This window comes from Meriones unguiculatus, chromosome 9 (genome assembly GCF_030254825.1).
Source record: "Meriones unguiculatus strain TT.TT164.6M chromosome 9, Bangor_MerUng_6.1, whole genome shotgun sequence".
Classification (NCBI taxonomy): Eukaryota; Metazoa; Chordata; class Mammalia; order Rodentia; family Muridae; genus Meriones; species Meriones unguiculatus.
In genome coordinates, this window is record NC_083357.1 from 11186780 (window position 1) to 11205342 (window position 18563).

Below are 18563 nucleotides of genomic sequence, written 5' to 3' on the forward strand. Positions count from 1 at the left end.
ATTTTTCTACTAACCCGATGAATAATTCCAGCAGAGTGAAGGTGCTTGATTCCACACAGCATTTGATAGAGAAGGTAGGACATTCTTTCATGATCTAACTCCATCTGAATCACTTGGCAAAGGTTTGCATCCATGAGCTCCATGACTATGTAACTTCGTGGGCAGAAAAAGATGACAGCTAAAGTGTATAGCAGCAATCTACAGATAGGTACTAGCAAAACTCTGTATTAACAGCATTTTAATTACACTTACACATCTTGGAATTCTTCTAGGGATTTCTGTGGCGTGAAAACATTCAAAAGCCCAATTATCTGTGGCAAAAGCAAAGAAATAAAAACATTAGAAACTACTTCCTAATGCTTAATTTGGGAACGACAAATACATGTGTTACAATAATTCACTGTCAGTTTATAATCATTTCAGTTTTATACCCGAAGCACAAGTAAACTTACGTATGTTTATTAAAATTTCATTGCTAGAAACTAGAGAAGATAAAAAGAATAATCAGGAGGCACAGAAGATCTTTGGAGCGAATAAATGAGTACTACACTTGTTCAAGCTTACAGGTTCTCTTAAACCAAATGAACTTTATAGCTGAGAGCCCAGGTCAGTGGTCACCTTTACCAGGCATGCAGAAAACCTGGGTGAATTTCCTAGCACTGAAAAGACAAAAGGCTCACCCTGGTGGGGAACACTGATTTTGAGGGTGCTGAACACATTCAGGGACAGGGAATATGTACACTCTTGGATCTTTCTCTCAAATTTACTCTGAAACTGCTCAGAAAGTCTTAGAAAACAGTAAGTCAACAGAAGGGCTTCACAAAACACTTTCTATTTAAAAACACTATCAAGCATTTGTTTTCAATCAACATCTATGTAATTTGTCAGCAAATATTAAGTACTTTCTATGGGGCTGGAGAGATGGCTCAGAGGTTAAGAGCACTAGCTGTTCTTTCAAAGACCCTGAGTTCAATTCCCAGCAACCACATGGTAGCTCACAACCATCTATAGTGAGATCTGGTACATAGGCACACATGCAGATAGAATGCTGTATTAAAAATAAATAAATAAAAATAAAAAAGTACTTTCTACTAGTTCTTATACACCTCAGTAGTTCTATAAATTCCCAGTACTTTCTTCCTCTGGTGTTAATACTTCGCTGTGCCATTTTCTTTTGTTTTTGTTTTGTTTTGAAGATGTTTTTATTTTGTATATACACATACATATATATATACACATATGTATACACATATGTGTATATATATGTATGTGTGTATGTATGTCATATATATACATATGTATGTATATATGTATGTGTGTATATACATGTATATATATGTGTGTGTATAGATATATATATATATGCGCGCACTATGTATGGATTTGGTGTTGTGGAGGCGAGAAATGGGTAATGGATCACATGGAACTGAACTTAAAGACAGTTGCAAGTCACTATGTAGCTGTTGGGAATCAAACTCAGGTCTTCTGTAAGAACAGTAAGTTATTATTAACTGCTGGGCAAGCTCTCCAGCTTCATTTTTGTAATTTTCTTTACTTCCAGTCAAACATTGTTTCATCTATGAGAATATTTTATGTCTTACTGCTGTCCTTAAGCTTTTCCTTTTTTATATCTATGCTTTTTCTTACATACTATCTATGTTTTCTTCTTCAAAAATTTATATGCACATCATTCTCAAATATACATTAGAAGCCTTTACTTGGCTTATCAGTTTCAGAGATTCATGATGATGAGTCCTTTCTCAGAGTACCCTTCCTTTTATAACAGAAGGCTCAGAGTGACTTCTGACTCCTTATCCAGTATTAGTACCATAAGCTATTTCAAAGAATATTGTTCATTCAATCAGTCTATATTTCACCCTTGTTTTCTCATTCCTTCCTTGTACATACAGGCCAAGGATTCTACAACCTCATACATACTATAATTACTTCTAATACTAGACTAGCAGGCTGATCACCTGTGCCTGCCCCCAAATTCATGCTTAAGGCAAAGACTCTAATGAGATGGCATCTACAAATGAGGCCATTAGGGTTAGATTAGGTTATAAGGCTGAGGCCCTCATAATGTTAAGATTAGTGGTCTTGTACAAATAACAAGAGCTCTTTCTCCATGTTCATGTACCACAGGAAGACAAAGCAAGAAAATATTTGTTTGCAAGTCAGGAAGAGAACAGTTAACAGGAACCAAGTCAACCAGCACCTTATCCAGGACTTTCCAGCCTCTATAATCTTAAAAATAAGTCTTTGATGTTTAGTCCAAACAGTCTGTTTTATTTTATGGTGTTAATCTGAACTTACTAGTACAAGTAGAGTCTTTAACAAATCAGTAAATCCAGATACCATTTTACTTCCTACAATATAGGAAAAAAAAAAAAAAAAAAAAAAGACCCGATTCTATTATTTATCACCTTCAAAATTTAAAGCCAGTAATCAGTTCCAAACCTCCCCAGCAGTCTACCTGAAGTCCTCCTGGGTATAGCACTAACTTATCCCTTCTTTTGCTAAATATGAAACGTGTCACTTTGGCCATACCAACTTAATTTCAACATGTTAGTTTTTAAAAACCCTTTAAATGTATTATTTCTGTATTTGTCATTTATTTTCAGAGCTTAAAGATGGTCCTCCTTTGTAGAGTCTAACAATCCCTAACCTTGAAAAGGTGACTATTCTACTTGGCTCTGAGACATTGACCATGCCACTCCTACACTCAGCACACTGTAGCAGAATGTCATTTTCATTACAAGTTCATCATAGACCACAGAGGATCCTTGTTAGAAAGAACTAGCTGATCTGCTTTCATGGGTCAGTATGCAACAAAATATTTTAATGTCTACTGGTAAAGGGACTGTTTTCCTAGACATAATCTTCATGGGAACCGAATAGATGCTATTCATACATACATTAAGCTCTGCTTATAGAAAGTATCTGTCACTACATATTCAGAAAAACATTAAGCCAGAAAGGTTAAAACTAATTTTTAAGATAGAAGAAACAACAGTAAAACACACACACACACACACACACACACACACACACACACACACACACACCTGACTACTATAAATAAATTTGAGCCTCTCAACCAGATAAAATACCTACAAAAGAGACCTGGACAAGTAGTAAAATTATTCTTAATAAATATTAGGGAAAACCAAAAGTAGAAGAGAAATATTGAGCAAAATGGGGTTAATGGATGTTTAGAGCCGTTAGGTTTGGGAGAAGGAGGAGGACAGCGAAATGATACAGTTTCTTTCTGGTTAAAAATATTAGTGAACATACTAAACTATTTAACTGTTACTTTAATTGGTGAACTGAACAGTCATTGAACTGTTTCTTCCTAGCTTTTTGTAAGGCAAATGAAAACACAGCTGTATTATTTTTCAAAAAAGCAAACAGGAAATTAGATTAGACAGTCAAGCAAAAATCAAGGACTGATTAGTGGATGGGATATGACTAGATATCAAAGAACTAATAATTACCACAACCAAGTAAAAACATACTAAAAACACTATTTTCCTCTGTGGACAAAATACAACAAATAATAAAAATTAAGAGAGGAATAATGCAACTAGATACAGTATTTAAAGATTTCAAAAAGGGGTTTGTGAAAATGTCTCTAATAGCATGCATTGAGCATGAAGAAGAATCAGGGTCATTCTGATGGTTATACACGGCAACTTCTACAATAGCTTAGTGGTTCCAGCTATTATGAAGACAATCTGAGCAATTCTGGTAAGTGAAACAGTAATGTAAATTAAGAATGAAGATATTGTATGCATGTGTGAGGTGTAGGAGTGGGGATCTCTAAAACTCTGAGAATAGCTACACTTTACCTTTGATACCTAAAAGGGAACAGCAGAAAGTACTATACTTGATTTTCTCAAAGCAGCAGGATGCAATGTGACTTGCTATCAAGTCACACTGATAACTGTTAGACAATGTGAGTCAAGTGGATTATTATCTGCAATAGAGAGAAAGACCTCATAGCTATTAGAGAAATCCATCAGACATACAGCACTGTGCTAATTGCCTCATCAGAGAGGCCAGGTGAAAAGAGAAACTAAGAATTACAAGAACCTTGAAAAACATGGGGAAACAGTATTTCAAGATTATCTGTCAAGAACAACAAAGTGCTAAAAAGAGAAAACATTACAAAATACCACTCATACACCATGAGTGGCAGAGTAGTTTTTACCATATTAATTTTTTTATATTCATTCAACGAACAAACTATGTTGAGCATCCAGTCTGGGCTACTTTAGATGGCTAAGCATACAGGACATGCTTCCCACAGTCTCCATTTAGCAAATGGAAAGACTTTGTTGCCACCCATGGTAGGGGAAACAGCATCTGAATTCAACAAAGAAAAACTGAGGCAACACTTCTACAGCCCTAAAAGAAACTATGTCCAGACTAGAAAGGGCATGAGCAGCTCTAGCAGAGGTAGGGACCACAAGCATAACTCTGGCAAGCACCATGTCTGGCTCCCACCTTCAATAAGAAATACTATAGTTTCTTCCTTGATAATGAACACTTTCCTCTGTCAGCCCCCTTTTTCAAAAAACCAACTTTCACCTCAACTTTTAATTGTCAGCTTAACAGAGACCGAGGGAATGTCCAACCAATGATTGGTCCAGCCTGAGACTCACTCCACGGTAGAGAGCCAGGCCCTGACACTAATAATGATGCTCTGCTATGCTTTCAGACAGGAGCCTAACATGACTGTCATCTGGGAGGTTCTACCCAGCATTGGATCAGAGACAGACGCTAGGACTTGCAGCCAAGCATGGAGCAGAGCTCCGGGCATCCTGTGGAAGTATTGGAGGAAAGATGGAAGGACCTCAAGAGGACAGATACCCCATAAGAAGACCAACAAAGACAACTAAGCCAGACCCACAGGGGCTTACAGAGACTGAGACATCAACTAAGGAGCATGCATGGTCTGGACCAAGGCCCCCTGCACATATGTGGCCGATGTGTAGCTTGGTCTTCATGTGTTTGCATGGTGAGAGGAGGGAGGAGTATTTTTAACATGGACTCCACTGCCTGCTTTTCGATCACTTCTCCCTGGCAGGGCTGCCTTTCTTGGCTTTAGTAGATGAAGATATGCTCAGTTCTGAAGTGACTTGATGTGCAGGAAAGGGTTGGTGCAGGGAAGAGGGGAGCTCCCCTTTTCTTGGGGGAAAGGGAGAAGGAAGGGGAAAGGACAGACTAGAAGAAGAGTGCCCTTGGGAGGGGGTGCCTTTGGGATGTAAAGTAAATAAACAAAACAAAAAAAAAAACAAAAAAAAAGTCAGCTTAGGTCTCCTCTCCTGGCCTGGTAAGCCTTCCCAGTTCACTGACACAGAAATCTCCCTCTTGAGATCTCAGCATTTACTGTATGCCCTCTACCGTCTGACAACTAAATTATTACTGCATTGTGGTATTTAACAAAGCATGTTTCGCTGCCTTCAAATCAGTATCATAAACTTCCCAAATAATAAGCCTAATCCTTGACATCTACACATTTCTCATTGGTGATGAATCTGTAACTTTAATATACAAAGGTTCTAAAGGTGGGCTAGATCTCAAAATGTGATGAACTGTATATTCTACACCAGAAATGGAACTCACTGTATCTTATAAACTGCACTAGACAATACGTCTCTGGCCAGCACTTTCAGTTTAGTGCTTCATAAAACTGTTCTCTATGCAATTCTCTCCTAGTTTATAGTCTCCCAGTTTGGAAGGACTGTCGCATTAAGATAATCACAAACATATAAGTATGCTTAATGCAAAATTTAAAACATTTAACTTTTCATTATCAAAATGAATGAAAGTTTTCTTTTCAGCTGGGTGTGGTGGTGTATACCTGTAATCTTAGCACTCTGGCAGGGAGAGCCAGGCAGATCTCTGTGAGTTCGAGACCAACCTGGTCTATAATGTGAGTCAAGGAGAGCAAAGGCTACATAGAGAAACCCTGTCTTGAAAAACCAAAAAGTTTTATGTTCAAGTTAGAAATGTTTACCTAATTCCAAAGTTTTTTTGTTTTTGTTTTTCGAGATGGGTTTCTCCGTACAGCTTTGGCTCACTCTGCAGACCAGACTGTCCTCAAACTCAGACAACCACCTGCCTCTGCCTTCCGAGCACTGGGATTAAAGGCTTGCTATACCAACAGCCAGCTATTTCCAAAGTTTTTCTTTAGCTATTATTATCGGTGGTTATTGGAGTAAAAGTACTGATTGCATTTCTTAGAAGTCAGAATTAGGTGCAAAAAAGATGTTTGAATTTGGGTCCTATTAAGTCCCAATGTTCAAGTAAAATGGAACTGAATTCATCTCTGTACAGCTTTCTGAAATGCCAGCTTTACAGGGAACAAAAAGACGCAAGATGAATAAAAAGCTTTTCAAACACTTATCTCCTTAAAATCCCTTCTATGAATTCAATGCCAGGAAACTATCCAATCTAAATTTCAGAAGTCCTTCTTTTTCTTTCCGCACTATAATAATGGGAGGTGAGGAAGATTACTCCATAGATTTTAAACAATGTTTCAATCTAGAGAAGCAATTTAAAGCCCCTAATATTTTTTTTTTAACTTTGACAGGCAGGTATTCATGAATAAATCTTGATTCCACCTATACTTCAGAAACGTGAAATATTCACTTACATTTTTGTGATTAACACATTTCATAAGAACTAGTTCTCGGTAGGCTCGCTTAGCATGAGTTTGATTCTGAAATGGCCGGCTGAGCTTCTTGATTGCAACATTTCTTTCAAGAATGGCATCATAAGCTGCACTGTAATAAGAAATTAAAAAAAAAAAAGAACCCAAAAAAACATTAAGCACAATACTCTCTAAAACCAAATTTACATAGCAACCATACAGACTTCTTACTTTTTCTACCCAGACTGTGTCACCCAAGATACACTGAGCACAGGCAGGAACTAGCACACAAGTATTTTGTTTTTTTATTTTTTTTTAATTACACGTTAAAAGTTTATCTAGTATGTATGTGTGTATGGGGGTGGGGGGGCTAAGGATGTCATGTGGAATACAGAAAATAGTTTGTATGACTTGCTTCTCTCCCTCTACCACATGGATCCTGGGGAGTGAACTCAGGCAGTCAGTCTTAATGGGAGGTTCCTCTCTTTGCCCGCTGAGCCACTGATGCACAGCTTCTTTTGTCTGAAGTCTAAATGACTCCTTTACCTTGCATCTCTATCAAGAAAGACTGGCTATGCGGTCCTGACTTCTACTTAAAATATTTACTGAAGAATTCTGGGGCTGGAGAGATGGCTCAGTCGTTAGGAACACTAGCTGCTCTCCCAAAGAACCCAGGTTTGATTCCCAGCACCCACATGGCAGCTCACAACTTTCTGTAACTCAAGTTTCAGGGAATCCAATGTCCTCTTCTGGATTCCACAGGCACTAAACACACAAGTGGCAGACAGACTCACATAGGCAAAACACCTATAAATGTAAAATTTTAAAAATTATAATATATTTAGTGAAGAATATTAGAGTTTTAATAGGACACAAGACAATGAGTACAGAAAGAAAGCTACATTGAGAAGACTAAAAAATACAAATCCTTTAACATTTTGTTTTGGAGAAGGAACTAAAAACTCAAGTTATTAATAAATATGAGTATTAGATCTGATGATATTAGAAAAAAATAGAAGTCAATATTTCCATTATATAATTCTGTTCATTTTACTATTTTAACATAATTGTTCTGATTTTAAAAAAGTATTACAAGTAAAAAACTTCCTACTCTTCAATTCTCAGAGAAAACCTTTTATCTTTTTTTTTGTATACTTTACATTACAGAGATTTAAGGTGCCCTCCTTTTTTTTATACTTCTGATAATGCCCAACTGACACATATAGCTCTAGTTCATTCTAATATTGTATAGTATTTTGCTGTTTGACTGTATCATAATTTTATGTTCCTGTTGCCAGACCTGACACTGTTTCAACTTTTGTTATTAGAATAATTTTTCAAACAGCTCAATGTACATATACCTATACACATATGCAAGAGCTTTCTAGAACCTTACAGACATGCTAAATCATATAAACACTCCCAACTTCTTTTAACAAATTTTAAATAAATTTTAAGAAATAATAACAACAATAAAAGAAATAATAAAGATGTTAATTATGCTTGGGTATGGTTTAGCATTTCATAAACACTAGACTCTAATGCTAACTTAGTGGTTCTAAGTCAGTAGCACAACTATACCAAGGCATATTTTCTACTTCAGTTTATAAAGAATTATGTTCATCTATAAAACCTGGGCCTTCTTGTAGAAGTTAGCTTATAAATCAAATTTAAAGATATATAAGTTTTGGAACATAGTGAGCTGTATAGTGGACTTTATTCCCCAGGGTGAAGTAGTAAGATTTCTGAAATTCCTATTTCATTACAGAGTTGAAAGGGGAGATTAAATGAAGCATCTCACTAATCATATATGGGAAAAGGTAGACTCATGGAATGAACAAGCCTGCCACTTCCTCTTTCCTGATATAAGTATATGTCTCTTATAACCTTAACCAAGTAAGTATTTAATCATGGTTTATATTTCAAGATAGCAGTGTTGGCTAATAGTTACATCTTATGAATAATAAAAAAGACTTGTCATTACTGAGAAAAAGTTACCACATTATGGCTTCCATTTATATAGCTCTGACTTGTTTTTTGAAAGAAGTTGAATACTTACCAAAGGATCTATATTACAAAGAGAAGAGGTAGCAGTCCAAGACTGTTTGTCTTACATTGAAATAAAAACTTACCACACTATTCCTTGAGCCCCTGAGCCTATTGGCTTTAAATTCTGGTATCGTTTTAAGACTGTGAAGGTAGAGTCTCCAATCTCTACACTGTAAAAATTGTTGTCGCGTTTGCTTCTGCTCATGATGGCAAGCAGTCAGTTTAATGGCTTCATCCAAAGATCTACCGAGGCTGCAAAGCAAAAGACAGCATGACATGAGAAAGTGAATTTGTGTCAGTTCGTAGTCCATGCACCACAGTAACACGGACTGCTAGGTCATCCTCATTAGGAATACACCTTTAATAGTTTTTAAAGCATTTCATATCTGGGTTTTATGAACTTCATTTTTAATTTGTAATAAAAGTTTACAACTTGATTTAAAAAAAAACCAACAAACTGCAAGCACCTGTTAATAAAGTTCTTAAAAAAAAAAAAAGAGTGTATCTCAAGAAACAAAACCACCACAGAGCTTTGGTCAGTACATGTTACATGTTAATTAATACTGATTGGTTCTTTAAAAACATTTTCATTGTGATGAACTGTTTCTCTAATCTTTAAGTCACTGGTATAAAGGCATACATACTTAAAAAAAAAAAAGATGGGCTAGAGAGATAAGCTGTTCAAAAGACCTTGTCATAGAAGTATGAGGGTCTGAGTTCAGAGCACCCACTTAGGCTGTGTGAAGAGCACCATGTACAGTCCCAGTGTAGGGGAAGTGGGCCATCACTGAAAAGCAAGCTTGGCCTTATCAGCAAGTCCCACATGCCAGCAAGACTGTCTCCAAATACAGAATGGCTGTCCTGAGAAACATCTAGGTTGACCTCTGACTTCCACATACACATGCATCCCCCAACAAGAACAAAAGTAAGCAAATAATTACAATTAAACATGTTCTAAAAATCATTATCATTTCTACAACGGAAAGCCAGGCAGCAAATTATTAGCACATAATACACTATTTAGCAAACAAGTTTCTTTTTATTATGACAGATCCTCTACACCTATCAGTGACCTTCTGGTAGAACTATAATGGCTGAAGGGGTAAGAAGAAGCAGGACAGAAAACAACTGGTCAAGAAGGGGGATGGAACGTCACACACTGAAAATATATGTATGATCAAGAAGTTCTGCAAGGGCTTCACACATTGGCATGGAAACAATATTCTTCTAATGTGGTCAGAGCTTCAAACAATTCATCTAAGTTTTGACCATAATTGTTTACCAACTGTCAGATGAAAAGTCAAGGCTATCTTTTTATGCCCTCTCTCCTTCCTTAATAAGCAAGTATTCTAATTCAAAATGCACGTACTGGGTGTGCAGGTTGAAGCTATAACCCTGACTCTCTGGAAGATAATGCAGACAAGACTATTTAAACCCAGGAATTAAGAGTAGCCCAGGTAACACAGAGACTTCATTTAAAATAAAACAAAATAGACAAAATGTATGCAAGATAACTATAAGCTACCATTCACCAACCCAATAAATCACCAAAACAGTGGAATCCAAAATATTTCTGGTTGGTTTGTGTTTGTGTGTCACCCAGGAGCCTGTGTTACTGGGGGTAGAAAATGGAGGGGGTGCTAAGGTAATGATAATAACAATAAAAATTGACAACTTAGTTTTCTTTCCTTTTTTCCAAGACACAGTTTTCCTGTGAAGCCCTGGCTGTTCTGGAACTTGCTCTGAAGACAGGTTGCCTCAAACTCACTTGCCTCTGCCTCCTGAGTGCTGGGATTAAAGGTGTGTGCCACCCACACCAAAATGACAATTTTTGTTTTCTTTTTCTAAATTTTTTTAATTAATATACTTTACATCCTAATCATCATTAATATACTTTACATCCTACCTCTCCTCCTAGTCCCACCTCTCCCTGCCCGCATCCCCCTTCCCTACTCCTTACCCAACCCACACCAGCTCATTAAGTCTTACAAAGACTGAGCATATCCTCATTCCCTATTGACTGACAAGGCAGTCCTACCATGGGGGAGTGATCAGAAAGCAGGCAACAGTTCATGTCAGAGACAGCTCCCACTCCCCTTACTAGAGAACCCATATGAAGCCTGAGCTGCCCATCTGCTACACCTGTGTAGGGGCCTAGGTCCAGTCTATGCATAGTCCTTCGTGGGTGCTTCAGTCTCCACAAGCCCCTCAAGTTGACTCTGTTGTTCTTATGGAGGTCCTGGCACCTCCAGGTCCTATCCTTCCTCCCACTTTTTCACAAGTCTCCCTAAGCTTTGCCCAATGTTTGGCTGTGAGTCTCGGCATCTGTTCCGATCCCCTGCTGGATGGAGCCTCTCAGAGGACAGCTATGCTAGGCTCTTGCCTTGTTCCCTCTTTTCAGCCACTTCTACTGTGATCCTATTTCCTCTTCTAAGTGAAATTTAAGCATCCTCCTTTGGGTCCTCCTTGTTACTTACCTTCTTTGGGTCTGTGAATTGTAGCATGTCTATTCTGTACTTCGTGGCTGAAGTCTGCTTATAAGTGAGTATATACTATGTGTGTCTTTCTGCTTCTGGGATACTTCACTCAGGATAATCTTTTCTAGTTCCCACTATTTGCTGCAAATTTCATGATTTCCTTGTTTTTAATAGCTGAGTGGTATTGCATTGTATAAATGTACCATAATTTCTGTATTTATTCTTTGACTGATTGTTTCCAGATTCTGGCTATTACAAATAAAGCTGCTATGAACATTGTTGAGCAAATGTCCTTGTTGTATGGTGGAGCAGTTTTTGGGTATATGCCCAGGAGTGGTATAGCTGGGTCTTGAGATAAAGCTGTTCCCAATTTTCTGAGAAAGTGCCAGATTTATTTCCAAAGTGGTTGTACAAGTTTGTACGCCCACCAGCAATGGAGCAATGTTCCCCTTTCTCCACACCCACAGCATGGGCTGTCACTTGAATTTTTAATCTTTGCCATTCTGAGGGGTATAAGATGGAATCTCAGCGTTTTGATTTGCATTTCCCTGATGACTAAAGATGATGAAGAATTCTTTAAGTGCTTCTTCGCCATTTGAGATTCCTTTGCTGAGAATTCTCTATTCAGCTCTGCACTCCATTTTTTAATTGGGCTGTTTGGTTTGTTGGTATTTAATTTCTTGAGCTCTTTATATATTTTGGATATTAGGATGTAGGATCGGTGAAGATCTATTCCCAATATGTAGACTGCTTTTTTGTTCTATTGACAGTATCCTCTGCCTTACAGAAGCTTTTCAGTTTCAAGAGGTCCCATTTATTAATTGTAGATCATAAAGCCTGAGCTGTTATTGTTCTGTTCAGGAATTTGTCTTCTATGCCAATGAGTTCAAGGCTCTTGCCTACTTTCTCTTCTAGTACATTCAGTGGTGATTTTATGTTGAGATCTTTAATAAACTTGGACTTGAATGTTGTGCAGGGTGATAGATATTTTTCTGCATGTAGGAATCCACTTATACCAGCACCATTTGTGGAAGATCCTTTCTTTTTTCCATTGAATGGTTTTGGTTTCTTGGTCAAAAATCAAGTGTCCGTAAGTATGTGGGTTTATTTCTGGATCTTCAATTTGATTCCATTGATCAACCATTCTGTTTCTATGCCAATACCACACAGTTTTTATTACTACTGCTCTGTAGTATAGCTTGAAGTAAGATACCTCCAGAAGTTCTTTTATTATATAGGATTGTTTTAGCTAGTCTGGGTATTTTGTTTCCCTATGAAGTTTAGAATTGTTCTTTCAAGGTCTGTAAAGAACTGGTTGGAATTTTGATGGGAATTGCATTGAATTTGTAGATTCTCTTGATAAGATGGCCATTTGTACTATGTTAAACCTACTGATCCATGAAGACGAGACATCTTTCCATCTTCTTATTATCTTCTTCAATTTCTTTCTTCAGAGACTTGAAGTTCTTGTCATACAGGTCTTTGACTTGTTTGGTTAGAGTTACACCAAGATACTTTATATTATTTGTGGCAATTGTGAAGGGTGTAGTTTCCCTATACCCTTTCTTAGCTTGTTTGTCATTTGTATACAGGAGGGCTACTGTTTCTTGTTTTTTGTTTTGTTTTGAATTAATCTTGTATCCAGCCACTTTGCTGAAAGTGTTTATCATCGGTAGGAGTTCATTGATAGAATTTTTGGGGTCACTTATCGATACTATCATATCATCTATGAATAGCAACACTTTAAGACTTCTCCCTTTACAATTTATATCCCCTTGATCTCTTTTAGTTGTCTTATTGCACTGGGCTAGGACTTCAAGTAGAGTGGGCAGCCTTGCCTTGTCCCTGATTTCAGTGGAATTGCTTTAAGTTTCTCTCCACTTAATTTTATGTTGGCTATAGGCTTGCTGTATATTGCCTTTATTGTGTTTTGGTATGTGCCTTGTATCCCTGATCTTTCCAGGACTTTTCCCCCCTTTTTATATTATTTTTTTATTATTATAATTTATTCACTTTGTATCCCAGCTGTAGGCCCTTCCCTTGTCCCCTCCCAATCCTATCCTCCCTCCTTCTTCTCCTCCTATTCCCCTCCCTCAGTCCACTGATAGGAGAGGTCCTCCTCTCCTTCTTCCATCTGACCCTAGCCTATCAAGTCTCATCAGGACTGGCTGCATTGTCTTCCTCTGTGGCCTGGCTTTCCAAGACTTTTAACATGAAGGAGTGTTGGATTTTGTCAAATACTTTTTTGGTATTTAATGAGATGATCATGTATTTTTTTTTCTTTCCCAACTGACATTTTTTTAATGCAAATAATTAACTCGATAAATATCATGGGCAGTCTAGGGCTAGGTCATAATCTATGGTGAGGAGGTCAGATGGGGAAGGCTTGGAAGATGGGAAGCAAAATAATGGTATTAGCTTGCAGGAGAAAGAAGAAGCAGAAATAGAAGATGAAAAACTAGAGAAATTACTGCATAGTTCACAGAAGAGCTAGGAATCAGCTACTTGGGCCCCTTTGGCTCTCCTCAGAAACAGAGTGGTTGAAGAACAGCAACCCTTCTGATGGTGGCTGACCTGCAAGCTTGAGTGCAAAGAGCTTATGGCTAAGATGACAGACCCGAGTCCATAGTGCCAAGCTCAGACAACTGAAGTCTTATGGCTCAAGACTCTAGAGGGCAGATATACATATGGTTCTAGAGATCTAGGCTGGCTGCTTCATACACCGGGCTTTACTGGTGGCTTGGGATTTGGCAGCTACTGCAAGCCCTGACCATATCTGAAGACTACAGGAAGCCATTTTTACTACCTCTATTCCTTGCATGGACCCAATTTTTAGGATTGATAGGTAAATATTTATGACACCCAATGTTTTCCTTTCTTTCCTTTCACAATTCTCTTCCCCCTTGTTTCCCTATTTTAACAGACAAGAGGAAGTTCAAGGTAAGATAGGTAAGAGATTAGTGTTGAAGAGAGTTAAGTTAATAAAGAAGGAAGCTGAGACCAGTCACCCTTCAGAATGAGTTTTTTTACAGTGATAGGTATATATCCTTAAACATAGGCCCTAGGGTGGAAGAACGTCATAGAGAGGCAGAGTATAGGGGCTCTAAAGGGAAGGAGGACCTTTCCTTCAAAAATCTGGAGAGGAGCTTCATTAGAACAAAGAGGTTACTTTTATTTTATCTTATTTACATCCTAATAGTATCCCCTCCCTCTTCTCCATACCCTGCCACCCATCAGAAAAGGGGAGCCCCCCCCAAGCCCACCCCAGCACATCAAGTCCTATCAAGACTGAGTGCATCCTCTTCCCCTGTGGCCTGGAGAGGCAGCCCAACCAGGTGGAAGTGATTGAAAGCATGCAACAGAGTCCTTGTCGTAGACAGCCCTGCTCCCCTTACAAGGGAATGCACATAAAGACCAAGCTGACAATCAGGTACATATATGTAGGAGGCCTAGGTCCAGTCCATGAATGGTCCTTGGTTGATGAATGCTTCAGTCACCACAAGCCCACCCTGGGCCCAAGTCAGTTGGCTCTGTTGGTCTTCTTGTGTAGTTCCTGTCCAATCCACACAATCCACATCCTTCTATCCTTCCTCCCCACCCCCACCCCCAATCTTCCACAAAGTTCCCTTGTGCTCTGGCCAGTGTTTGGCAGTGAGTCTCAGTATCTGTTTCAATCCACTGCTGGGTGAAGCCTCTCAGAGGACAGCTATGCTAGACGCCTGCCTGCAAGCACAGCAGAGTGTCATTAATAGTGTCAGGGATTGGTTTGCTCCCTTGATATAGGTCTCAGGTTGGGCCAGGTATTAGTTGGATATTCCCTCAATCTCTCTCTACCTTTACCCCTACACATCTTGTAAGCAGGGTAAATTTTAGGTTGAAGGTTTTGTGGGTGGGTTGGAGTTCCTCTCTCTCCACTAAGAATCCTGTCTGGTTTGAGGATGGTTTCTTCAGTCTCCAGGACCCTCGCTACTAGGGGTCTCAGCTAGAGTCATTCCCATATCCTCCCAGGAGCATACCCTGTTGTAGGTCTCCAGCTTGTCTCAGAGATTTCCCCTTTTCTATCTGCATGCCCTCTGTCCTCCCGCCCCCATTCTCCCACATCTGACCCCCACTCTCATTTCCCTTAGAACTCCCTCTTTTTAAATAATACCAGAATGAAAAAACAAAACATACTTTAAGCAACAGAACACAATATAGGTATACTACCATCACACTTCAGTTAGCTAAGATCCTAAAATTACATTTCATTCAAAAAAACAAATGTCTTAAAACTTATCTTCATTTATCTTTGGGTAAAGAATATTCCATGTGGGCCAGAAATTATTCTTCAGGTGGCTGGCCAAACTGGTTGGACCTAAAATGTCCAGACAACCTCTAACTTCATTAAAATCTGCATCTTAAATAATATACCAGAACAGTATATAACTACTGGGACAACTTCCAGAAAAAAACAAAAATACAAAAAACACAAGAAGTATTGGGCACTTTACATATTGCTAGAACAACCCCCCCCCCTTTTTTTTAAAGGAATGAAGTGTTTATTTTGGGTTTCAGTTTAGTTAATCATGGCAGGGAGTGATGAATGATCAATCTCAGCTTGCTTTTTCCTTTTTATGCAGTCAAGGATCCAAGCCTAAGGTATGGTGTATCACCTACATTTAGGGAAGGTCTTCTCATCCCAATCTAATCTAATCTAGAAAATCCCTCACATATTCATATTTAGAGGTTTGTTTCCATAAAGATTCTAAATCCTATCAAGTTGAAAATCCAAATTTATCTTAGGAGATACCCAAATTATTAGATCTCTGCCCAACTCCAAGAAAGAGATGACTTGATCAGCTTGCCCCTGCACTCTTATTTTTCACATTTATGGTTTTTTTTTTTGAGATTACAATTACATTTGCCTCTTATTTCTCTCCCCAACCCTCCCATGTACCCCAATTTGTTCTCATTCAAATTCATGGCCTCTTTTTCTTTAATTATATGCATGCATACATGTATGTGTGCATATATATTCACACACACACACACACACACATATATATACACACATACATATATTCCTAAATATAGTAATACAATCTGCTCAATCTGTATAGTGTTACTGTGCTCTTCCCGGAGAAAGCCTTCTCCTGTTCTCAGCATTCCTTAGCTGCCTGTTGTTCTATATGTGAAGTTGAGGCTTTCCCTCTTCCACACTGGTATATCTGCTGGTCATGTTTCTTCTTCAGGTCATGCTTAGGCAGCCATGTTGCTGAGACTTCATGGATGTAGCTTCTTGGACATTTCTAGTCAGCAAATACAACAACTTCCTGTTTTCTTACAATTTTTACATTCCCTCTTTTGGAATGATTCCTGAGACTTTCTTTAGGTGCAGGAATTGTGCTATAGACTAGGGGCACTTGGGACTAGGCTTTACAATTCTGCATTTTACCTTAGCTGTAACTAATAGCTCTCTAATTAGACTTAATTAAGACTTAAGGCTTACTTAACAAGAGGAAAACCATGCTTGGTAGAGGAAACCTCGTTTCTTTTGTAATATGTATACATACATACATGTATGTGTATGTATACACACACGCACACACACACAACTTCTTGAACCCAATAGGCTCTGAAGTTGATCTTCAAGCCCTGTCTCACTCCTATATTTAGCCTTTAAGGCTTTAAACAATAAGTCTCCTTTGTGTCTCAATTAGACACAAAGCTTTGTTTGTTACTACTGGTTCTACAATGCCAACAAGGAAAAACAAGTCCCTATTTGGGATCAAAAGTTCATGACCCTGTCCTCTCCAGCCCTTACTATTTCCCAGTTCTTACCTAAAATTCCATTCACTCTGCCCAACAGTTGCCCATCAGGCTCAGCATCTGCTTTGATAGTCTGAAGGGCAGAGGCTTTCAGAGGCCCTCTGTGGTAGGTTCCTAGGTTGTTTCCTGTTTTCTTCTTCTTCTGATGTCCATCCTCTTTGCCTTTCCGGATGGGGATTGGACATTTTAGTTAGGCAACAGAACAAGAAAATTTGAACACAGGGAACTTCCCAGAGACTCATACTCCAACCAAGGACTATTCATGGAGATAACCCAGAACCCCTGCACAGATGTAGCCCAGGGCAGTTCAGAGTCCAATTGGGTTACATAGTAATGTGAAGAGGGACTGCCTCTGACATAATCTGATTGGCCTGCTCTTTGATCACCTCCCTCTCGGGGGGAGCAGCCTTACCAGGCCATAGTAGAGGACAATGCAGCCACTTTTGATGTGAACTGACAGACTAAGATCAGAAAGGAGAGGAGAACCTCCCCTATTAGTGGACTTGGGGAGTGGCATGCAAGCAGAGGGAGGAGGGAGGGTGGGATTGGGAGGGGAGGAGGGAGGGGCTTATGGGGGGATGCAGAATGAATAAAGTGTAATTGATGAAAAATTAAAAAAAAGAATAAAAATAAATAAAAAAGAAAAAAAAGAATTAAACGAGAAAATCTATAAAAAAAAAAAAAGTTCATGACCAACCTCAAGGATTCCTAGTTTTAAAAGCACCTTTGTACTATTTTGGGTTGAATCTTTACCTATACAAAAAATTAGTCATATAAAATAAAATGTCTTGGGATAAGATTCAAATGACTGACATTTTCTAATAATAACTTTTGCCAAGTATTTTATTAATAAGATTCTTGGGGCTTATAAAAACCACCACCAGAAACACTTTCTAAAAACCACAAAGAAGAATAGCAAATGATATATGTCTCAGATGCATTTTATAGAGAATTTTATTTGTATTAGTTAGTTCCACATATAATTACTACCAGTTTATACTGCCAGCAATGTAATTGTATTCAGAAGTCTTAAAAAGTACTGTTGATTTCCGTCACCTGTCTGATTGTATTTTCCTTCAATTCCTTCACCTGTTTGTTTGAACTTTCCTCTATCTTTCAGTGATTTAATTATTTACTCTCTAAAGGCCACAAACTGGCTACAATCCCACAACAAAAACATTCTGTAATTAAATGTGTCTGCTCCCAGTAGGGATTTTTAAAGGAGGGAGGGAGGGAAGGAAGGAGGAAGTGGATCCAAGATGGTGGCACCAAGAGCACACTGTGTCTGACAGGCAAGACAGCTGTGACTGCAGAGAGACAAACAGACCGAACTGTGGGCCCTAAAACAGCAGCGATTATGTTTTCTAGGTAAGAAGAAAACCCAAACTGTGGGAGGCAATCGGGTCCAATCTCAGGTCACCCAACTAAACCCCAGAAGAGTTCCTGGCTGGTGCTCAAATGCCAGCCCAGAGACACGCCTGTGCCCATGACTCACCATCCAGACAGAACTGTGGGCTCCAAAATACCAGAGACTGAGTTTCCCTGTCGGAAGGAAACCCCACAGTGAA

The 18563-nt window shown here is 38.6% G+C and overlaps 1 protein-coding gene across 5 annotated transcripts in view; it reads right to left on the reverse strand.

Moving 5' to 3' along the window:
- Mapk8 (mitogen-activated protein kinase 8) overlaps positions 1–18563 on the reverse strand; it is an 81237-nt gene that overhangs the window by 20998 nt on the left and 41676 nt on the right. For 4 of the 5 annotated variants that reach the window (XM_021643455.2, XM_021643452.2, XM_021643453.2 and 1 more), the window contains 4 exons: positions 8794–8962; positions 6665–6794; positions 253–311; positions 15–153 (listed from right to left, as the gene is read on the reverse strand). In XM_021643455.2, coding sequence (XP_021499130.1) covers positions 15–153; positions 253–311; positions 6665–6794; positions 8794–8915 — 450 coding nt within the window. In that variant the 5' untranslated portion in view covers positions 8916–8962. Of the gene's footprint in view, positions 1–14; positions 154–252; positions 312–6664; positions 6795–8793; positions 8963–17007; positions 17139–18563 lie in introns of those variants that run through there. The other variant, XM_021643454.2, reaches the window with a different exon arrangement.